Source organism: Mustela lutreola, chromosome 3, assembly GCF_030435805.1.
Source record: "Mustela lutreola isolate mMusLut2 chromosome 3, mMusLut2.pri, whole genome shotgun sequence".
Classification (NCBI taxonomy): domain Eukaryota; kingdom Metazoa; phylum Chordata; class Mammalia; order Carnivora; family Mustelidae; genus Mustela; species Mustela lutreola.
Genome location: NC_081292.1, coordinates 202,899,665 through 202,924,373, shown reverse-complemented (window position 1 = coordinate 202,924,373; position 24,709 = coordinate 202,899,665). Strand labels below are relative to the sequence as shown.

Here is a 24,709-nt window from a genome sequence, read left to right as displayed (position 1 = left end):
AGAAACTTTCAAAGTGTTGGTGAGCAGGCTCTGAGGTTGGCAGGGCCTTGATGTTAAGTTTGATAACAGCGGTCCCTGTCTACCACACACACACCATTCTCTTACCAATTAAAAAGACAAGACTTTTCTTTTGCAGTACTGATTTGCATAATGACAATGAAGTGAGGCAAGGTTAGGTGTATATATATTGCCATAAGGTAAGAGAAAATAAAATAAATGGACTTAAAAAGTAAATTATGCATTTATGCTAACTAAACACCAACAATGTTATGACTTATTCTAAGAACACAAGTTTTATAACTTACAAATAGAAAAGGAGGAATAGAATCATCACAGGGTACATTTAATAATATATTTTTTCTTCAGTATTGCATTTGGGGTACTAAATGAAACAATGAATTAGTAGATACAAATAAAATTAGGAGTAAATTAATAGACAAAAGCAAGCTATTTGTTAAGAAAAATGATGACTGCACATTGCCACAGATGTACCATTAGATGCAAAATCAAAATCAAATACAAGTCAAACACAAGCGAAACAAAAAGTACAAATGTATCTTTCTACAGACAATGGTCTCCGTATTGGTGATTTGGCTTCTGAAAAACAAAATCTCACATTAGTATCATTCAATTAAATGTTATTTTTTAAAGTTTTCCCTTAACTTACATGTCTTTTGGCTTTAAAGTTCATAAAAGCTGTGAGAAGTTTATGCATATTTTGTATCTGTGCACACTTATGTTTCATTAAAAGTGATTAAAATCAACATTATAGATCTGCAATATTTCTTTTCTTTTTAGATTGGAAAATAAGTTTTGGCTCCTAATAATTTTCCATGAGTCCACTTAGTGTCTGAAATAAACATAACAAGCTTGAGAAATATCATGAAAGAACCATATGACTCTGATTAAAGAGACATTTGAAAGTTACATCACAATATTTGTTCTAGTTTACTTTTTGTATTTATAGAGTTAGAAGGAATTAGTGGCAGTCCTCTAATTCTTAACTTTATTGCACCTTAATGTAGAAATTCTATTCAATTTTAGTAGCTTATAATGAGGATTTAGATGACATTCAAATAACCCTTTATCACTTGACCCTCTCTGCATGGGTATGTTTCTTTCTCTGAGACCTTTAGAAAACATTCCGGCACTTCCTCCACTGGGCTTTCTCACTGGGCCACTCCGTTACAACATAACTCCTTTGTAAACATGAATTTCTTGAGAGCAAAAGCCCTTCCTCCTTCAGTTTTATGTTCCCCAAGCACCTAGCTTTGTGCTGTAGGTACAGCATTAGGAATGCCCAATAAAACATAACACGACACAAGATTAGTAAACGCTAAACTAAGAGTTCGCTCCTAACAAATTTCTCTGCCTCCACTCAGCCTCCAGAATAAGCTACCATCTTTTTGTTGTGGCAAAGAAAAAGAATCGGAGAGCTGATAGCAGATCATTTGCTAAAACAGACCCCTGTGAGGGGAGTGCAAGGACAGGTAAAGGGGCACTCTTTTAATAAGGAAACTCACAGCTGCGGCGGTGACAAGTTAAACTGTATCGTGACAACCTCAGGGAAAAGTCTCTGGCTCTCGCTGCATCTCAGACACCCATAACATTTAGATCTTTGTAACCACTTCCTCAAGTGCACAGAATTACCCCAGAAGATCAACTCTAGCAGAAGAGCATTTGAGGACAATAAACATAGTCTCAGGGCCGGAATTCCCACAGAAATACTCTCATTGAAACCAACCTACATTTTTGGTGAAGTTAAAGAAGGGCACATGATCAGAAACAATCAGAAGCAGTAAGGCCTCGAAACCACAAAACTCTCCGGATTGCAGACTGTGCACAAATGGTTCCTGTAGACTCGGTTCAGTAACACCTTCAAAAATACATGTTTTAAAAAACTTCCCGAGGGCAATTTTACAGAAACCCCATGACTTCTCGACTGGTGTAAGTCTAAGACGAGAAGATTCGTGTTCATTACTCCGTTGACCATTCACGCTCTGCCGCGGTCACCAGCATGGTCTGAGCTGAAGGCCAGGGCCACGCTGTACAAAAACCAACCTTCCTTTCAACTTCCCATTTGGTTTGCAAATACAGGTCTGCTGTGGATTCTCATGGACAAATAGAAATGGAATCAACCTGGACCCCAAAATACGTCTCCCTGATGCCTGGGGGAAGATGGACTAGTAGGGAGCAGGTCTGCTGGCTAGACCTAATAATCACATAAGAGGGATTATTCTCAACTTTTTTTTTTTTCTTAAGATTTTATTTATTTACCTGACCGAGAGAGATCACAAGTAGGCAGAGAGAGATAGAGAGAGGAAAGCAGGCTCCCCGCTGAGCAGAGAGCCCGATGCGGGACTCGATCCCAGGACCCTGAGATCATGACCTGAGCCGAAGGCAGCGGCTTAACCCACTGAGCCACCTAGGCGCCCCTTATTCTCAACTCTTAATTCAGTTTTATGACATGTAGATCTTTGCACATAATATAGTGTTGTACAAATACCAACACCAAAAATTTTATTGAATTTGTGCTCATTATATTCACCAACAAAATATTGTTAAAGGGTTCTTTTCGTAATGAATATATTTGTCTTTGAATGAAATAATAGAGCATTTTATTTTGGCTTTAATTTTAATGCCACACATACAAAAAGCTTCTTAGTATGATAACTGCCTTCCAGTGAGAGCCAGTAGGAGGATACAGTCACCCACGGGGCGACAGTACCTGCTTGAAGCAGGTAGTACCGACTCTTGGATGTTGATTTCTCGAGCTGAGGAAAGAAATCTTTTCTGAGATTTTAAAAAAGAAAAAAAAGAGGACAACTTCGTAGTATCCCCTTTACATGACAGTTAGAGGGAGCGGTGATTTAAATGCAGTGGTGAAAGCTAAAGCCATATCCCATTGCAAAGAACCGTAGCCATCCTATGGTAAAAGAAACACAAAGTGGAGTCTCAAGGAAGAGGAAACTACATATGCATAGGAACTAAATACACAGCTGGCTTTCCTCTGGTTTAGAAGGAATCACAAGTTAAACAGGAAAAACACAACATAAATAGATGCACCATTTGAATCTCCCAAGGGCTAACACTTTTCCTCATTATATGGAGAGAAAAAAGAAGGGATATTTCTTTGAAGTGACTGTGCCACTGGTGAGAAAGAATGCATGCAGAGTGACGCTGCTGTTGAGGACCCTTGGCTCAGGAAACGAGTATCACACAGTTACCTTTGACACACAATTACTCAGTGGCTCTATTCTACGCATCAATCTTTTATCAAAGGTATCACTGAAATACGAGATTAAAAAACCCCAGCGGGCTCCCCACCCTGCCTTGGTGGGAATGCCTCTTACGATGCAGTTTTTAACCATACAAAACAGAATGTTCTCTTAGACACACAAACTTTCCCATTATGATGTGAGAAAGCAAAATGCTCAACTACCGAAAACTTTTCAGAAAACAGAAGTGCGCTGTGACACACACTCTTTGTAGAGGAACAGCATTATCTCATTGATTTATGTTCCTGCTTCCTTCTGTACATGTCATGACAGCATATGCTCTTCATGGTCAAATTCTGTAAATGATTTTAGAAAGGATATGCCGAGAGTTATAAATAAGGTGGAATAAGATAGAAATTTATTTCAAAACTTATCAAATAATTTCTTACCAATAGATTACCCTGTGAGATCTACATTTAAAGAATATGTTCAGCTGAAGACCCCAGGTGTCACTAACAGATAAAAACCCTTACCAATCATTGGGAGGCTAGAGACTTTTAAGACTCTGAAAAGCAGAGGGAGACAAACTGTAAGAGACTCTTAATCTCACAGAACAAACTGAGGGTTGCTGGGGGGGTGGAGGGTCAGGAGAGGGTGGTGGGGTTATGGGCATTGGCGGGGGGTGTGTGTGCACTGTGTAAGTGCTGCAAGGTGTGTAAACCTGGCGATTCACAGACCTATACCCCTGGGGCTAAAAATACATTATATGTTTATTTAAAAAATATATAAATAAATTAAAAAAAAAAAAACCAGACTCTGAAAAGCAGAAGGAAAAACAAAACAAAACTGAAAGCTACCCACTGTGGCCTGCAGTTTTCCCCTCTGGTAGAATCTAAGGTTGTGTCAAATCACTGAAGAATAATGATACTGTTGGATGCCTTGTTCAGGAAAAATAAATCACCCATTATCTTCGATGGTGGAAATTTAAAGATACGTGAAATTGCTGTAAATAATAATGTGGGGTGTAGAGCAAAAGTAGAAACCTTCTTGAATTTCCTCTTTCTTGTTTTTTTTTTTTCCTGTGTGGGGGGTGGGGTACCTTGACAGGAACAGATACTGACTACAGGTGTATGTGCGCATGCATGTGCATGTGCGTGTGTGTGTGCGTGTGTGTGTGTTGGGGCTAGAACTGGTGGGAAAGAAAAATAACAGAGTTCTCCTTATTTTGTGGTTAGCAAAAGAGGAGAGATTTGTTTTTGCTCTGTTTTGTTTTGCGGTCTGGAATCTCTAAGATCTCTCAGTGACAACTGAGGAGTTTATGTCTGCAATATTACTAACTGAAACTTCTTACATGAGACTCTCCAGTGGACCATGGATTACTGAGCTGATGCCGTAATATACAAGTATGCAAAAAACAATTTTTATAATTTTCTTGTGATTGAGAACAGCACACTTGTAAGGTTGAGAAAAGCACTGAGACTTGAATTAGATGTTAACTAACAGAAAATGGATTTTTGTGTAGCCAGTGTTTGCAGTCATACTTGAAATTACATGTAACCTTAGCCTTTAGAAACTTTGGAAGGTAATGATAATTTTAAAGCTATGAGAGACTGACAGGAGATGGGGAGTGGGCAAGATGGGGAGAAGGGTTCATAACGTACCAAGTTCCAGCTATAAAATAAGTCAGTCATGGGGAATGTAATATATAGCATGGCAACTGTAGTTGATAATACTGTACTGCATATTTGGAAGTTGGGGCTAGAACTTTTTTTTCATAAGAAAAAAAAATCCTGTAACAGTGTGTGGTGATGGATCTTAACTAGACGTATTGTGATGATCAATTCACAATACATACAAATACTGAATCATTGTGTTATATGCCTGAAACTAACATAATGTTGTATATCAACTGTACCTCAACAAAATAAAAGATATGAGAGACTAAGAACATAATAAGAAGAATTGGTAATTTATTTCAATTCGACAAAAACATCTATGGTTATTATCTATGTATAGACTGTACGCAAAATACTATTCTTGGTATTTAAAAGCAGTAAAGAGGAGATATAGTGAGTTGAATAAGATACATATTTCTAAGGAACTTATAATCTAGTTGGAAAATAAACCATAAGGACTTGAAAAGTCAAATTATAGCACAAAAGTCATATAACCAAAATAGTATAAACAACACTGTGATACACCACATAATTATCAGTTAGTGTCTAGAATAGAAATTATACCTGGATGTGCCACTGGAATTAGGTGGAGAGGTTTTAAGATATCCGATGCTTGAGTTTTGCCCCAGACCTCCTGAATTAGATAACTGGACAGGGTGGAGGAGGACAGGGGGTATAAATTCAGGGAAGGGAGAAGAGTTGGGGGGGAGAGAAGACCTGACATTTTACAAGCTTTATAAAGCTCCCCAGGTGATCCCAATGCAACTTTTCATACAACTAAGTAGAGTAATATTGGAGAATCACTGCTGTGGGCCAAGATGGGCACCACTGGACAAACATCTCTACCAGTAAAGGTGGCACATGAGCCAACTGAGCTTTGAGTTATGTCAAATTTTCAGCAGAAACTCACATCTTTTTCCCTCTCCACTGATGCCTACAAACTTTGGTTGAGAAATATTAGGCTAGAGCTTGGGAGCAAGAGCTTACAATGCAGCGGAGAGGCTTCAAGGAGGTGAGTTTTAAAGGAAAGACCTTCTTTGTCAAATGCAAAATAGAAGAACTCGCCAAGGAACAGGAACAGCATGTATTCAGGAAAGTAAAACTGGATTTAGGTGATGCATTGAAGAACTGTTTAGAAAAGAGGGTTCACGCAGGGGAACACTGGGTGGTGAAGAGGATCAGATTCCCTCTTTGGGTTCCACTGTGTTTTTATTATGAAAATATGTGAACCCCGAGCCTAGGATTTTGTTATGTCTCAATTCAGTAAACTCTTTTACTTTTGTTCACTCGAGCTACACTCAAAAACGTTAGTGCCTTATTATTTTCATTATAATCTACACATCAAGGATGTATTCTTGGCTATGATTTCTTTTTTTTTTTTTTTCATATTTCTTCTTTAAAGAGAGTGGTTCTAGGTTCTTTAGTCAATCTTATTCAATCTTCATACTTAATAGACAAAAGCCAGGACTACAATGACCTGGTTGTTGATGACAAAGTCCTGGTACACAAGATGCCTTTGTTCAGACTGCCAGAAAGAAAAAGTAAATTTCCAAGATGATTATCAGTGTTACTGAAGATTTAATAGCTGGGGCTTATGGAACTTGAACCAAATACCAATACTGCAGTTACCTGAGTGAATGATTCCTGGTAAGATCAGGCTGACGCTCCTGTAGAATTTCAAAGATGTTGGGTTGGCGCAGAAAAGCAACAATCTTGTCATTGTAAGCTGAAAAAAGTCAGAAATTATAATAATACTTTAAAAAATCTATTAGATTTATGCACATAAATCCAAACTTAAAAGTCTGGTATTTTGGGGTTAATGTTCCTTGTACTAAAAGTCATAGTTTGGGGCACTATAGATGCTTAAATTCCAATTTGTGTCTACTTGTTATATGACTATTGGACGTAGATCTAGTAGGTGTGGCTTAAGCACTAATTAAACTCATCCAATAAATCGTATTTATTATCAAATTGCAGGTTGAGATCACTAACAAGATTCTAGATATTGCTAGCTTTTAGCTACTGTTTACCAAAGGCCTCTAAGCAACTGTTAGAAATGGAAAAGTATCTTCTGATAAAGTATCAGCCATCCAGAGACGTAAAGAGGCAGAACAAGAGTTGCCCAAATACACTAGCGCTCTGAAAACTGAAAACATGGATAAAAGAAATTGAAGATGACACAAATGAATGGAAAGGTATACCATGCTCATGGATTGGTAGTCTTAACACTGTTATATGTACATACTCAACACAGAACTCTACAGATTCAACAAAATGCCTATCAAAACACCAACATTTTTTACAGAACTAGAACAATCTTAAAATTTGTATAGAACCACAAAAGACCCATAATAGCCAAAGCAATCTTGAGAAAGAAGAACAAAGCTAGAGATATCACAATTCCAGACTTCAAACTAAATCACAAAGCTATGTAGTTAAAACAGTGCAATATGTACACAAAAATAGATATACAGATCAACAGGACAGAGAGCCCAGGACATAGCCATGTTTACATGGTTACTTAATCTACAATAAAGGAGGCAAGAATGTACAATAGAGAAAAAATAGTCTCTTCAATGAATGGTGCTAGGAAAACTGGGCAGCTACCTGAAAAAGAATGAAACTGGCCCACTTTCTTTCACTATATACAAAAGTAAACTCAAAATGGATTAAAGAGCTAAATGTAAAACCTAAAACTATAAAACTCCTAAAAGAAAACATGGACACTAATTTTCTGGACATTGGTCTTAGCCACATTTTTCTGATATGTGTCCTCAGGAAGGAAAACAAATGCAAAAACAAACTATTGGGGCTACATCAAACTAAAAAGCTTTTGCACAGCAAAGAGAACATCAACAAAATGAAAAGACAGTATACTGAGTAGAAGAACATATTTGTAAATCATATATCCAGTAAGAGATTAGTGTCTAAAATATATAAAGAACTCATTCAACTCAACAACAAAAATCAAATAATCCCAATGAAAAATGGGCAGATGACCTGAATAGATATTTTTCCAAGAAAGACAAAAAGATAGCCAACAGACACCTAAAAAGATACTCAACATCACTAATCATCAGAGAACTCCAAATCAAGACCACAGTGAGACATCACCTCACACCTCTTAGAATGGCTAGTGTCAAAAAGACAAGAAATAACAAGTGTTGACAAAGATATGGAGAAAAAGGAACCCTTCTTTACTCTTGGTGAGAATGTAAATTCATGCAGCCATTATGAAAAACAGTATGGAACATTATGAAAAAAGTATGAAAAACAGTATCCTCAAAAATTAAAAATAGATATATCACATGCTCTAGTAATTCCACTACTAGATATTTACCCAAAGAAAACAAAAAACATTAAAAAAAATGTACACACCCCTCTGTTCATTGCACCATTCATTAATTTTATGTGGAAATAAATGCCATTAAGCCACATGTAGGCGTTTACCAAACCAACTATAGCAACAGCTACAGCACAACTGGCATTATCAACTACGTATATAACATTGAAAGAAAATTGTGTCTTTGTCAAATCTAGCTAATGTCTACAGAAATTTAAAAACAGTTCATTACAATTCATTAAGAGCTCTAACAATTAAATTTTTATCAAGAAAAATAATTTGTTTTCTTAAGATTATTCATCTTGATCATATCTGTTTCTAATCAGAAATATAGATGTATTTAAGCCACAGAACTAAATGTCTAGATTCTCAAACATCAGTGATCCTGTTCGGGCAACACTCTTCTGCTCATAAATATTTCAAGGAATACGCCTTACTTAAACTAACAAATGATCAAACAAAAGAAATATAATGCTCTAAACATTTTCCAGTTCAAATTTCAGCTACATCATGCTGCCTATGTATACATATTTTAGTTAAATGTAAGTAAAATTTAAAAAATACTATCTGCTGGGGTGAGTATGTGCTTTGGTGAGTGCTGTGAAGTGTGTAAACCTGGCAATTCACAGACCTGGACCCCTGGGGATAAAAATATATGTTTATAAAAAATAAAAAATTAAAAAAAAAAAATACTATCTGCTCATAGAATCTCCCTGCAAGCTTGAAGTGTATCTAACAGTACATTTCATCATATATAAACAATGAAAACACTTAAAATTTTTTTTTTAGAAAACGCTTTTATAACTAAAATTTTGTCAGTGGGTTTTAAATTCCATCTACAATCAGAGACTAGATAACTTTTTGAGCACCTATTTTAAAAGATTTTAAAATTCTCTGTGCAGTATTTAATATCCTACTAGTAAATGGCATAATAAAACAGGCTACTGGACTTAGATCCAAGATTTCTTCTTATCCAGTGTTTGCCAAACTAGTTAAATAATGCCATGGGCATTACTTTATGTTTCATGTTAAAGTTTTCCTTAAAGACGTGAAAATTTTAAGGTAGAAACAGACCAATGGACAGCTACTTGAATTTAAGATGAAGCAGGGAGCCCGCACAGCCTCCTGCCGTCCGTCTACTCCACCTGCCTGAGGGCTCCCGGTGTGAAACTGATCTACTTCAACCTCATCACGTGACTAATAACTCAAGTTGTTCTTTAGGTCTATTTGTCCCAATTCATTTATTTTTATTTTATAATTTTGGAGTCTCTTCCTGCCTTATATTTGCTATAGATACCTAGCTCTCTACCAAAACCTTAAGAATGTGTCATCATTGCTTTCTTATTGTGAGGCTACTGTAGGTTCACACACTATTTAAGTTCAGTCCCAAGCATTAGATATATTCTAAGTATATGCTTGCCCATTGCTAATTTGAAATGACCACATAATATATTTGCCTTAATAGTTTATCTTTCTTTAAGCTCAGCTATCTAATATAATAGCTCTACAAAGAAAAGGTAGAGTAATATAAAAAATCTCATCCTACAGGATCTTATATGACATGAGTGCTTTGCGATTCAATCAGTTTCTTAGGGATAATGAAACAGTTCTCAGTACAGGGCAAAGGGGCAGCTGACAGGCCGCATGATTCACACTGACAGGAAAAGTGAAGATAAAGATTTCTAGAAAGCGATGACGTACCCACGGGAACCATGTCCTGGTACTGCGGCCTACTGACTGTATTGAACGTACTCGATGGCCTGGGAAGAACTGGTGGTCCTGTATGTCGAGAATCTTCTCCTACCTGCAAACAGAAGCATCATTTATGGTCTGCACCAAGACCCAGATGGTTTAAATCAGCACACCGAGCCTAGTTGTTCAACATACCTGACAACGAGCATTAAGTGACAACTGACCAGAAACGATGCCACCTGAGGAGCCAACACAGGGCTCCCAAGAGCTCTGCTTTAGTGGCTGAACTGGGGGGACAGGTTGGGATGTCTGTGTCCTTGAGAGGAGCCTGGGGCAGTGACTACCAGGTGGTACAGACATAGTTCATACGTGTATAATCACTGGGGGCGTAGAAGCTCAACAGCACACGTGTTCACCAGGAATAACCTCTACTTTGACAGAACCCAAACCTGCAACAATACATCGGAGAGGGAACCTCGGAAGCACCAGGACCTGGTTATTCCTTCTTCTGGCCAAGGCAGGTCCGGGAATTCCCTGTGCAGCGGAGGCCACACTGGCTTCGTGTGGGCTACTGAGGCGGTGTGTGATCTCCTCAGAAGCAATCTCACATGCCTATTAGAGCACCTGGTACAACAGCTCTTTCTGGTTTGAACCTCCCACACCAGGGAGCTAATCGCAGCAGGTGTGAGAGAGCTAAATAGGGTTGCCCCAACCTGAATTATTTATTATACCTATGACAGATTTAGAAACCCGTGCATACAAGTCGACCAGCAAAAATGCCCTTGCGCAGTCTTCTCTGCGAACCCTAGCATTGCTTTAGCGTCTGTTTCAGCACTGCCGTCCCCGTATTACAGAGGGCTTTTCAGACAACAGCAGAAAGGACGTATCAGACAGTAAGAGGGGAAAAGGGCGAAATAACATAGTGGATTTAAAAATTGGTACTTTTAAAATAGAGCTTCTACTCCCACTCATTTAAAATTCACCACCATTTTATCACATTGTATCTGTGAGGTGTTTGGTGAGGGATTTTCTGAAGGCCCTAAAACTAAAAACACTGTTCCCACTCCATGCTGCTTGCTTGTCCCTCAAGAATACTCTCCCTCACTCTTCACAGTGTGGTTCAAACAGCCCCTCCTCGGCGAAGCCTTCCCTTCTGTTCAAGCTGACTTGAAATGCACCTGCTCTGAGCTCCCACAGCACCCGATACACATCGGAGAAGCAGCTGCCATTATTACTGTTTCATAAAGTGTCTTCGTTCATGTTTTTATTCATTCGTATTACAGTTAGTTTCACATATTTGCTTCTTAGTAAGAACAAGGAACAAGTGTTATTTGTGTCCTTCACACCAGCCACTCTGTGGCTACCCTGCCAGTGTTCGCTAAGAGTGACTGTTGGGTGGAAGATTAATCAGCACTTTGCTAAATGGGGATAAGAGATAGAAAGCCTCCCGTGTGTGACTAGAAGTTTCTCGCTCTGCTTCTCTTGAATTATCGGCTTTGAAGAATGAACTCAGCTACTCTCAGAGTCTCAGAGACTCGATCCTTAACGACACTTTGTGAGCCACAGAACTTACCATTTTAATACATGAACATATTCTTTCCCTCCTGTCAGTATGTGGTTATGCATCATTATTTCCCAGAACAGACAAACGTCTTCTCTTCAACACCTCACTTCCTTGAACCAGACCGTCCCACAGGGGACAAGGCCAGATAAGAGTGGGGAGCACTGCAGGCTACGCCACAAAGCACATTCTGGACCGGGCTGGGGCTGACTGCTGAGTCTTTACGGGATTACCCCTCTTCTGTGGCTCAGTCTCCTTCAACATGAAGAGCTATCCTCACTTGAACAGGAATGGGTACTTTAGGATCCCTCTACCACAACAGGCTATTACTAGACTATGAAAATAACTAGAGGGCGTAAGCAAAGGAATTGAAAGAAAAAAGAGGGTAGCTGTTAATCTTATGCAGAGTCCCTACCCTACCCAGCAGCCAGCTCCATATTGTGAAGTCAAGATAAGGCAAGTGGCTAAAGTGCACCGGCCTCGTGATAAAGCCAGGCAGGGCCCTGATGATGGTACTTATCACACACAAGGTCCAAAGGTGAGAGGTCTGTTCTGCTTTTAAGATGAATGCTGTCCATATCGTCCAGTTCACCACTAATGGTCTCCATGGCAGCAAAGTAAAGATTTATTAACTACTCATAAAACACAAATATTTCTGTGCATACCTCATCCTGCAATAGACTCATACATCACTTTTATATGAGCTTCTCAAGTATCCTCTCCTACGTCCGCACTTCCAGTCAGCAAACACACAAGCATGTAAATCATGAGGGGAAATTCCAAGAGTAGAATTTTGATGAATCAAATCCAGTTCTTTATCGCGTTCATAATTTTTCTTATGAGAGGCTACAAAATATCTGACCTACAGTATAATACTGAAAATAAAACATGCACATAGACATGGAAAAGGCATGCTGGAAAAGAATCTCAATTTTTTTTTGCTTGAGCAAAATGTACACCAAGCAATGATAAACATTCAAGGCATAAAGCCAGTATTAAAGAGAAAAAAAAAGTTGACTTAGAACATTCCTTTTATTTAAGCTACCAAAGAAAAAAAACAGGAAGTAATTATTTCATTTTTTCTTTTCTTTTCTTTGGTTAGGCTATTCGAGAGCCCCCATGTGGTTACCATGGTCACTGCAAGCCAGCAAAGTTAGAGCGAGGTAGGGCTGTTCGTAATTCCTAATTCTGCTCATTTTCTCTGGGCTCTTAGAGTTCATGAATCAACCCTCAGGTATATGGTGACTTTAAAGAATTAGTGAGGACACCACAACCCCATAGCATTGGCTGAAGATTTTAATTCAACCCAGCAACCCCCACTTGAAAAATCTCCCTGCATGTAACTGAAATTCAGCCCACTAAACGTTACATCTTGGGCCTTCTGCAGTTCGTAGTCGTCACGACTGGGTGTTCATGCCCTTGTGGGACACGAGCCTCCCTCAAACTTTGTTACGAATCGGTACACTACCTGTCTGACGTATTTTTGTCCTACGTAGCTGCCCTTAGGTATGCAAAAGGGTTTACCATCATCCTCTCTGGAACATTTTGTAACACTGAGAATTTTCTCTCACCATCTTCTGAATGTAAAAAAATTCCCCACACTCTTCCATCTTTCCTCCTACATCCATCTTTTAAACTTTGTAAATGAGGCTCTGTGTCTTTCCAGAGAAGCCTTGTGAACATTCCAACACTTTTCAGTCTCCAAATGATAATCTCTAAAGCCAACTAGGGAAACAAGACAAGGCAATACTAAAAAGCCTGCCCATTTCCACCGCGACCGCGTGCCGTGGCCTCCACGAAGCGCTTCCCCAGGCGGGGGGCGCGGGACTCACCTCGCCTGCGCTGTGGCTGCGTTGCCTCGTCAGGTGCTGCCGGTGGACCAGCGCGCTCGTGGGTCTACTGCTCTGCAGCGGGAGCCGGGGGTCGATAAAAGTGGTGGTGCGGGAGTTGTGGTCGACAAAAAACGCCTAGGAAACAATCCCCTCAGTCAGTGTCCGCTTGGGCCCCGCACTTGTCTTCACTCACCTATCACTGCACACGTTCAGGAAAAGACCGACTTTTGGGTAATGATCTTAGCTCCATTTTCTCATAGTTTTAATCTCTGGGGAGCATTACTCCTGGTTTTAGGAAATACTTGAAGAGACAGTCCTCAAAGATAGGATCTTAGAAAGGAGCCGTGTGAAAGGATAGTTGGGCTTCTTTTAACTGGTGCTATTCAAGCTCTTACTGCTGTGGATGGTTATTACCAAGTTTTCATCAGCTGACACTTCAGTGTCATTGAGGTCTCCTACACGGTCAGCCCCCAGACACGTTCCCAGAGTAGTGTCTCCTCCATCTGGCCCATCACAGCCTGATGACCCTCCTATTATTTCAGGGCTTTCTCTCGCACATGTTAGGTAATAATTGTCTTCAGTTGTTCCACAGCTCTACAACCTTATTCACGTAACCGGCACCTCAGTACTGAATGTTCTCTCTAAATGCTTTGATTGCATCGCTGCTCCAATCCAAAGCTTCCGCTGGATACTCACTATCTCAAAAAAAACCATTCTGACCCTTTGGCAGTTTTCCAAGATCTTAAAATCTCCTGCCCATTTGCCTTTCCAGTTTAATTGGTGTTTGCACATTCCACACAAATTCTATCAATATCACCTATGATGACTTTGGGCAAGCCAAAAAGTTCTCTGAGCTGTAGATTTCTTATAAAAACACGTCTTCCTCATTCACAATCCCCCCCCCCCCCGCCATACTGTGTAAAAGGAGGGAGGAATCACGTTTATGGTGTTTACAGCAGAATCCCCCGATGATGTGAAGTCATGAATAAGCATAACCAGTTTCCCTCACTACAGGAAGAACTATATATAATGCAGAAAAGCCTTTTAAAATTCTTTTTGTTTAATTTTGAAGCGCTACACCTGCTATTTATTGTTATCATTAGGAGACAAAGGGTTTAAGTCTTCAAAGTGAAATTCGCTCTAGGGAATAAGGAAGCCCATTATCTCAAGGACAATTAGAAAATGTGAGTTTTCCATGATCAGATAAAGTTTATTAGGCCATCAAGATAAAAGAGACTATTAGCAGAGCGGGGAGACATATTACCTATTAGTCAAGTGTCAGGGCACATGATATATGCCAATAACCTAGGCAAAAAAGAACTGACTTCTCAAACTAATGAAGCTCAGGTAACAAAGTACCTTAAAGACTAGGAAGGAAAACACCTAGACAAATCCCAGGTTTAGATGGTATATTTATGTCTATTAAAAAAAATCACCTTTCCATTATGAAACAAAATATTTCTGTATATACATACTCAGGAAACAGGCAAAACAATTTGTAGGTAAGCTCCCAAATAGAAAAAAAAATTTTTTTTTGTAAGATAATACCTTTAAGCAGTAGATGCACTAGAAAACAAAGCAGAGAAATACACTGATTGAGAATCCTTGCCAGTCCACCCATCCTTCCTTCCTATTTGTTTAATTTAATTTATTATTTTGTTATTATTATGTTCTCTTAGCCAGCATATAGTACTGTATACTGGCTAGTCCCTTCTTTCAATATCTGATTTCCAGATACAAAGACTGAATTAAATGGAGGTTTTGTAGGACATGACGCCGTCAGCCTCACATCCCTGGGTAATGCTCCCTTTTCCCTAACATGTCAGGTGGAACATCTCTCTTCTCTGAGCTTATTAAAAAAAAATAAATAAAAACTCTAAAAAACAGAAAACACCAATCATAAACTCTATATAGGCCTAAATTGGTAGATTCTGGTCCCAAATGTGAAACTGGTTCCCATTTGATTCGGACTTCTAATTACACTTATACATCATTTCTGCCATACTATGCAAAATGTCATGCAGTAGAAATTAATTTATTTTTACAAATGGGCATTTCAGAGTAAGAGATATCATAATCAGCCATATATCTTTATGAAATTAAGATTAAGTTTTTATTACTAAAACAATAATATAAGCTATGTTTTTTAAGGGAAAAATACAAAGAGTACTAAAATAGAATTGCCTATTTACTCTATCTAATTTCTTAGGAATGTTTTGAAGGGATAGGTAACCATTTAGAAGTAACAATGACGCACTTGTAATTATAAGGACAAATGGGTGTGTGCATCTAGGTCAGCTGTGATTTACATGCAGTGTCATAGTATAATTTGATGTTAAGAGGCTTGTCTAAAACCAATTCTCCAAAGAATGATACTGTAAATGCCTCGAGGGAAAGGACTCTTTCTTACTCACCCTGTTATCCCCGATAGCTTTTGGGAGTGCATCTGGGGGAAAGATGGGGCCTTAGTAAATAATGAAACTCTCAAATTCTAATATCTTGTCTAAAGTACAGAGACAACGCACAACAAACTAATCAAATAATAAAAGTCACGTTCTTTTACATAAACATAGAAATACTTAAAGCTCTTTAAAAAATAAATGAGGGGTGTGTGTGTGTGTGTTAGGTAAAAAGCATGGAGAGTTAAAAACTATAAAACCACAGATAGGATAGAAGTTTTTAAAACAGCCCACTGTAGACATGAATTCATTACCAAGTTAAAACTTGAGAAGTGGGAGGCAAAGTAGTGGTTACATGGTTGGGATCCAAAACGAGACAAGGCTGGTTCTGAGAGCTAGCTCCACCACTTACCAGGACATAACCTTGAGCAAACTACTTAGCTCTTCTAAACCACAATTTCTTTTCTGGGAAATGAGGATAATAACACCAACATCAAAGGAAGATTAAACGAGACGGTTCTTACAAACTTTGTTAACATCGTGCCTGTGACCTCTTAAATGTAACTATTATTAGGATTAATAATAAGTTCTAACATCTAAGACGTTTTTCCCAGGATCACAATGCTTCTTGCTACATTCCATATACAAGGCTCAAAAAAATGGAGAACTAGGGAAATGAGATTTCCTGAGCTCTTCATAAATGTATGTGGCCCAGGCTAAGGTATGGTCAATGAGATGTAAACAGAGTGTCACATGGTACTTCTGGAAAACCTCCTTACAAGGAGATTTTTACAAGGTCAAGCCCTCCCCTGTCCTTCATATTTTCTGTTCTCTGAGTTAAAGAGGAAATTCATGGAGCTCCAGCAGCTATACAGAACCATAAGGATGAAAGAAAGCTGAGCAAAAATCAGAAGAGGCCAAGGCTCTTACTCCTTAAAAGCCCCAGACTGTCTACCTCTGATTCCTTTATGTGAGTGAATAACTCTTGTATGTCAAACTTTGTATGGGTCTCTGTCACAAGGCAGCCAGAACAAATCCTAACTGATACACTGGAGTCTCTGGGGGTGCAGAAGAAACATGGCCTTTCTAAAATTCAAAGCCTAGAAGAACACATAAACCAGCAACCACCATTATAAAGATTTTCATTATTTGGTAAATAATGACATCTCATTGTTGTTCACCTTCAATATAGGTGGGTAACAGTTCTGATTTAAGTGAGATGTATAGTTGGGAATGAATAAAGCTGGGATTTGAACTTATCTTTCTATCTGACTCTAAAGCCCAATGAGAAGTACCTCTTTCCCCTCGGTCTCCTTCTCATCTATCTTTTTGTTTCCGTTCTGCTTTCTGCTCCCTATCTTTTGCTTTTCATGTTCCTCCCACTGCCCTCATATCTTACATTGTAGGTGATTTTAGAACGCATTTAAGTGTTTACTGAATTAGGCTGGCAATAAGAGCCACTCACAGTGCTGGGCCTTAAAACTGTTTCACCACTGAAAAGGCTGCGACTAATGCCAGACAGCAAACTTTAATACTCTCCACAGTTAGCATCGCTGGCCAGGTGCAGGCATGGCTGTGGTTGGGGAATAGGTGCTATTTGTATCCCACAAAGGGTTCAATTTCAGAGTCAAATAGGATGTGCATATTGTTGAAACATATTTTTTAAGTCTGCCAAGTACTTCGGAGAAAGGTCTTGATTAAGACCTCTTTCAAAATCCTATCACTAGAACACTAACAGAATGTAGTGCAAAGAAACAATTACTTGGCATGCATTTTGCCTTTGCCCCACCCACTGTGTGACCATGGACAGGTTTCCTTGGTACTTTGCTTTATCCCCATAAAGGGGACCACTCAGGTCACAGTTGAGTTTTGAAAAATGTATCCTACTTTAAAGTAGAGAGAAAAGCATAGAAAAATTATTGTGCAAAATTTAGGTTTGCCATTTCTATTTGTGACACACAAATCAATTATGTCAGAAAAGTGGATCACTTTCCCACAGGATATCCTAAGTAGTTCAAGCCAGTAATGCAGTTGACCTAGTACTTTTTTTTTTTTAATGTGGGTCATTTTTTTATGTCACCATCCTAAATAACCTGCCTTTATTTATGGAAGCACTTAACACATATTAGTAAATTCTGTGTGGGTAAATAGCATGTTAAGAATGTAGACTATAGGAAAAAAAGATCAATTGTATCAAAAAATGGGTCTTTTTCAGATTAGCCATAGCAACGCAAATTTTGACCAACATAGATTCCCTCCTGTTAAGCTTATTAAGAAAATTGACTCAAGCTTCACAGTGCTGGACCAAGTAAGACTAACAACACAGTCAAAAACTGAAAGGAATGCAAATACACAAACTCAAATCTCATTTGAAAAACTTCTTCTCTTTCATTGCTTCAGGGCATGGTCGAGTCAGGAAATATGGGCTGGTTGGAGCCAAGTGGTATTTTAGTGAGGCCAAACAAAATATGCTTCTCTCTTTACACAATTCTTTTTTATTTTTTTAAGCTTCTATTATTTTAAGAAAAGAAAAAGCCATCAGTATTTGAGAAGAAATACCAACCTCAGGCTCAACAAATCTAAGTCACAGAAGTTTGAAATTGTTTCCAGTTAACATTCTGCCAAACCAGGAATCCATATTAAAAGACCATGTAAACAAAATAAAACAAGCACTTCTAACTATGCTACACAAAGAAGAACAGATCTTCTATCTTCTTCCAAAGAGCTATGGAAAAAGCAGGCAGTTCAAGATGGTGGCACAGGAAGACCCTGAACTCACCTCCTCCCATAGACACAACAAATCTTCAGCTACATATGAAACAATTCCTTCTGGAAAGAACTTGAGAACTAGCTGAACAGCTCTTCCACAACAAAGAATTCCACCCCCAGTGTAGCAAACACTGAGTGGGGGTTCACAATGGAACTCCTTGATGAGGTGTTTTTGACTGATATCAGGTACCCCAGTCCTTGGAACCTGCACTAGAGACACAAGCTCTCAAAACATCTGGCTTGGAAAACCAACAAGACATATCCAGAGGAACCATAGGGCTGTAGGGAACAGAGATTCTGCTCTTAAAGGGCTTGTGTGTAGGCTCACTTGCCCTGGGATCCAGCACAAAAACAGCAGTTTGAAAAGAGCCTAGATCATATGTGAAGAAATTCATTTATTAATCTCAGAGCATCTACCAGAGGGCAAAAGCCTGTTGGGACTTTTTCTAGGAATGGAGGTACTCATGGATGCCATTTTTGCACTCTCACTTTGACTTGTTAGGGCCAACCCTCCACCCTCAGCCTGCCTTATTCCCTCACACTGCTAAGGCTAGAGGCCAGAGGCAGCAGGTGAGCACCCCATCCCCCTCACTACTTTTGCAGGCCTGTCTGCTTTCCAGCTTCCCCCATAGCTCTCCAAAGCCAGTGCGTGTAGGCAGCCCACAGAGGGGGTAGCCACTGTGTACTTGGCTCTGGTGACCAGGGGAGATTGCATTTCTGGACCCCATGGAGCTGAAACTAACAGAGAGGCAACTTGAAACACAATCAAGAACTAGGGCAAGTTTAAATAGTAAGGTTAATTGCCCACACAGGGACACCCCTTTAAGACTGGGAGAGATAACTCTTTTGCCTAACACATGGAAACAGAGAGTCAAGCAAAATGAAGAAACAGAAGAATATGTTCCAACTGAAAAAACATGATAAAATTCCAGAAAAACACATTAAAGAAATGAAGATAAGTAATTTACCTGACAAAGAGTTCAAAGTAGGGTCAAAAGATGCTCACCGAACTTAGGAAAATGGATGAACATCGAGAAAACTTCAACAAAGAGACAGAAAATAAGAAAATACCTAAGAGCAGTCACAGAGCTGAAGAATACAATAACTGAACAATAGCTGAATACAACAGCTGATAATACATTAGAAGGGTTCAACAGCAGACTAGATGAGGCAGAAGAATCAGTGATTCAGAAGACAGGGTAGTGGGACAAACTCAAATGGAGCAGCAAAAAGAAAACAAAATGTTTATAAGTGAAGATAGCTTAAAAGACCTTTGGAACAACATCAAGCAAAATATCATTTGCATTTTAGGGGATACCAGAAGGAGAAAAGAAAAATAAAGGGGCTGAAAACCCATTTGAAGAAAGAGTGGCTGAAAATTTCCCTAACCCAGAGAAGAAAGCAGACATCCCGACCTGGGAAGTACAGAGAATGCCAAATAAGAGAAACCCAAAAGACCCACACTAAGACACATTATAATTTATAAGTCAAAATTTAAAGAAGAGAATCTTAAAAGTAGCAAGAGAAAAGCAACATATTACACACAAAAGGGAACCCCCATAAGACAATCAGCAGATTTTTGAGGAGAAAACTTGCAGGTTGATAGGAAATGATATGATGTGTTTATAATGCTGAAAGGAAAAGGCTGTTATATATGAGCCTTACTGTAACCACAAAGTCAAAACCTATAGTAGATATGCAAAAGATCATGAGAAAGGAATCTAAGCATTATACTACAGAAAACATTCAAACCACACAGAAGAAGGAAGAAAATGGTAGAAACAGAAAGGAACTACAAAAAGCCAGAAAATAAACAAAATGGCAATAAGTACATATCTACCAGTAATTACTTTAAATGGAAATGGACTAAATTCTCTAATCAGAAGACACAGAATGACTGAATGGATAAAACACAAGACCTAACTATATATTGTCTACAAAGGACTCACCTTAGATATAAGAGCACACAGACTGAAAGTGAAGGGATGAAGAAAGATACAAACAAATCAAAAGAAAGCTGAAGTAGCTATATTTACATTGAACAAAACAGACTTCAAAACAAAAATTGTAATAAAAAACAAAGATGGACATTACACAATGACAGAGGGGTCAATCCAAGAAGATATAACATTTGTAAATATCAACATAGGTGTACCTAAAACAAATGTTCATAGACCTAAAGGGAGAAACTGACAGCAATACAGTACTACTAGGAGGCATTAATACCTGAGTTACATCAATGGGTAGATCATCCAGAAAGAAAATTGATAAGGAAATATTGGCCTTAAATGACACAATAGACAATATGAACATAACAGATGTGCATATAAAATTCTATCCCAAAGTAGCAGAATACACAGTCTTCTCAAGTACACAAGGAATATTCTCCAGGCTAAATCATATGTTAGGCCACAAAACAATTTTCAGTAAATTTAAGAAGACTGAAATCATATCAAGCATCAATAGTATGAAGCTAGATGTCAATTACAAGAAAAATGGGAAAATCACAAATATGTGGAGATTAAAAAGCATGCTACTTAACAACCAACGGGTCAATGAAGAAATCAAAGGGAAAATTTAAAAATGTCTCTAGACAAATGAAACCAGAAATAGAACATAAAAAAATCTATGAGGGCAGCAAAACCAGTTCTAACAGTGAAGTTTATAGCAATACATGCCTACCCCATGACACAAGAAAAAACTTAAATAAGCTTAAAATATATATAAATATATATATACACATATATATGCAGATAGATAGATAGATAGATAGATATAAATATAGATATATATACCTAAAAGAACCAACTTCAAAGTTAATAGAAGGAAGGAAATAATAGGGATAAGAGAGGACATCAATGAAATAGAGACTAAAAACAATAGAAAAGATCAATGAAACTAAGAGCTGGTTCTTTGAAAAGAGAAACAAAACTGACAAACTGTTAGGTAGGTAGACTAAGAAAAAAAGGGAGAGGGCTCAAATAAATTAAATCAGAAATGAAAGAGAAGAAATTACAACTACTACCAAAGGACTACAAAAGAATTATGAGAGATAATTATACACCAACAAATAGGAAAAAACAAAAAGAAAAACCTAGGAGAAATGGATAGATTTCTAGGAACATACAATTTTCCAAGACTGAATCATGAAGAAATAGAAAATAGGATTGGACTGATTATTGGCAATGACATTGAATCAATTATCAAAAAACCTCCAACAAACAAGAATCTAAGACCACATGGCTTCACCAGTAAATTCTTCCAAAACATTTAAATAATATTTAATACTATTCTTCTCAAACTCATCCAAAACATTGAAAAGAAGGGAATACTGCCAAATTCATTTTGCAAGGCCAGCATTACCCAATATCCAAACCAGATAAAAATACCACACAAAGAAAGTTACAGACCACTATCCCTGATGTACACAGATGTAAAAATCTTCAACAATATATTAGCGAACCAAATTCAACAACACATCAAAAGAATCATATACCATGATCAAGGGAGATTTATTCCAAGGATGCAAGAATGGAAAAATCTGCAAAATCAACGTGCTATGCCATCGTAACAGAATGAAGGATAAAAATCCACGTGATCTAGCAGTTCCACTTCTATCTATCCAACGAAAAAGAAAACACTAATTCAAAAAGATATATGCATCACTATGATCATTGTACCATTATTTACAATAGCCAAATATGGAAACAACCTACCTGTCCACTGATGGACGAACACACAAAGAAGATGTGGCATAGATCATACAACGGAATACTATTCAGCCAGAAGAAAAGAATGAAATCTTGCCATTTGTGGCAACAAGAATGGACCAACATTATGTTAAGTGAAATATGTCAGATAGAGAAAGATAAATACTGTGTGATTTCACTTATACATGGAATTTATAGATAACAGAATAGATTAGTGGTTGCTAGAGCAGGTATAAAGGGTATAAAAATGGGTGAAGGAGTTCAAGAGTTACAAACTTTCGGTTATAAAATATGTGTCATGGGATAAAATGTACAGCTACTACAGACAATCATGTTGTATTACAGATTTGACAGTTGTTAAGAAAATAAATCTTAAAAGTTCTCATCACCAAAAAATGTCTGTAACTTTGGTGATAGCTGGTAACTACACTTACTATGGTGATCATTCTGCAATATATACAAAGGTGAATCATTATGTTATATACCTGAAACTGACATCATGTTGTATGTCAATTACACTTCAAATTAAAAGAAAGGAGAGCTATGGAAACAAAAGAAGAACAATTTATAAGTTAAAAGCACTGCATATTGAATCTGTTCTTACTTCTGGCTTCTCTACAAAGTCTTAGAAATGCTAAAAAAAAAAATATATATATATATATATATATATTTGTTCACACAGTCCCTCCATTCCAAAATACATATCACTTCTCAGCTCCTGGCTCCCTCCCTAGTACTTCTCTCCAATTATTAGGAATAAACACATTGTTATTTTCTCTATATTAGATCCCCACAGAACCCTTAGTGACTGCAGAAATAAAAAGGCTAAATGATACAGTTTATTATAAGTAAAAAATAGTCATGCTAATGTTTTCCACCACTTGGTTCAATTGGAGGGAGTATTCCCAAACATTCCATGACATCTGTATCAGTCACAAAAAAGTTAAAGCAGGTTATATTGTTCACCAACTATGATCAGAGACTTAAAGTTCCAAGGAGACAAAACAGGAGTACGTGGTGTTCAGGCTAGAATTCTGGAAACAGCTGGTCAGTTAGCAGATGTGGATAAGTCCAATATTCCCAACAATTTAAATATAAAATGTGAGCAAATAGATATTTTATATGTTGGGAGTGGTAGTATTTAGGTGTTGGAAATATAGTAGAAGGGTCAGTGATATGCTGGTGATGGCGTCTATCAGCTCGTGAGAGCTGACTGTGAGATTTTAAGGGAATATGCTGACAGCCTGAAATGGGCTATGGTGGGAGAATTCACCCCATGGAAAGTGGCAAATGCTACAATCAGCCTCCCTCCACACTTCCCCTGGAGAGCCGGTTTTTAAAAATTTACAATAGAAGACTGAGGACGGTGTTATCCAAATCAGCCATTTTAGGTAAAGCAGAAAGTTGCTGCCATGAAATTTTAAAATAGCATATAATATTTCATAAAAAAGATCCCAGTACAGATCGTGAAGACAACTATTTAAAAATAAGAGACAAAGGCCATCTCCATATTTGGGTAGTTCCTTCAAGATTCCATGAGTCTAGCATGTTACTCAGAAATACACTCCCCAAACCAATCTTTGCTCTCTTCTCTCTTTCAAAAAGATGCGCTGTCCCAGAAGTAGTCTTTCCTGTTGTGTCCTACATGTACTGACATGAGTTAGTATTTAATCTAACACCTTTTACCCTGTTAAAAATAAGAAAGAGATCATTGAAAATCCACATGCTATTTACAGTTTTAGAATTTAATTCCATCTCCACCTGGATTGCTGCAATAAGACTTCAGCTTATTAAAACAGGCAGCCACCGCAAAGAGATACTGTTTCAAAGCAATTAAAGAGATGTGCCACAAAACTAACAAACGTATTCATTGAACTAACAAAAAGCATGTTTTTCAAAACGTAGAGCTTATCCTAAGATATTTTAGGGATTCACTTGAGACTTCCAAATACTAAGTTGCATTTTACTCATTGAAATGAACCTGACCCCATAAATTGTAGCTATCAGCTTCATGTGGGATACAACCAAAATCTGTCATCACTGGGTCAACTTCTGCAGCCACATCAGCTATTACGGTCTTGTAAAATGAGAATCCTTCAGTAGGCTCACACTGTGATAAATTTCACTACAAAAATATTTGTTCTCTTCTCAAAATCTATCCTCATAACCATAACTGCTACTTGCCATGGTCATCTAAGTTGGGTATTTGGACCATTGTGCTATTCAAACCCCCAATCTGATTTCCAAAGTCACAAAACTCTATGGTTACCGAGTTTGGATATAGAAATGGATGTCAATTTAGATAGGATATAGATCACAAGATTTTTGTAGGGAAAAACACAAGAAACTATGGGAGAAGATATTTCACTTTAAATAAAAAGATGATTCGCATTTTTATTTTTAAAAATGAAGTTATGATATTATTACTTTTACAGTTCTAAGTTTCTTAGTACAATTTAGTCCCATGTAGAATGAGCAGGGAAAAACACTGTGTTTTACTGCTTGAGAG

At 37.9% G+C, this 24,709-nt stretch overlaps 1 protein-coding gene and 1 non-coding gene across 5 annotated transcripts in view; one reads left to right on the top strand and one right to left on the bottom strand.

Annotated features, from left to right (window-relative positions):
- The window catches only part of HECW2 (HECT, C2 and WW domain containing E3 ubiquitin protein ligase 2), a 368,631-nt gene that overhangs the window by 68,541 nt on the left and 275,381 nt on the right, over positions 1–24,709 (bottom strand). For all 4 annotated transcript variants that reach the window (XM_059168541.1, XM_059168540.1, XM_059168539.1 and 1 more), the window contains 3 exons: positions 13,323–13,457; positions 9,939–10,041; positions 6,524–6,620 (listed from right to left, as the gene is read on the bottom strand). In XM_059168541.1, the coding sequence (XP_059024524.1) occupies positions 6,524–6,620; positions 9,939–10,041; positions 13,323–13,457 (335 nt within the window). The remainder of the gene's footprint in view (positions 1–6,523; positions 6,621–9,938; positions 10,042–13,322; positions 13,458–24,709) is intronic.
- LOC131828462 (small nucleolar RNA U13) lies at positions 12,866–12,968 on the top strand. The gene has a single exon (XR_009352468.1). It is a non-coding gene; the product is annotated as a small nucleolar RNA U13 (small nucleolar RNA).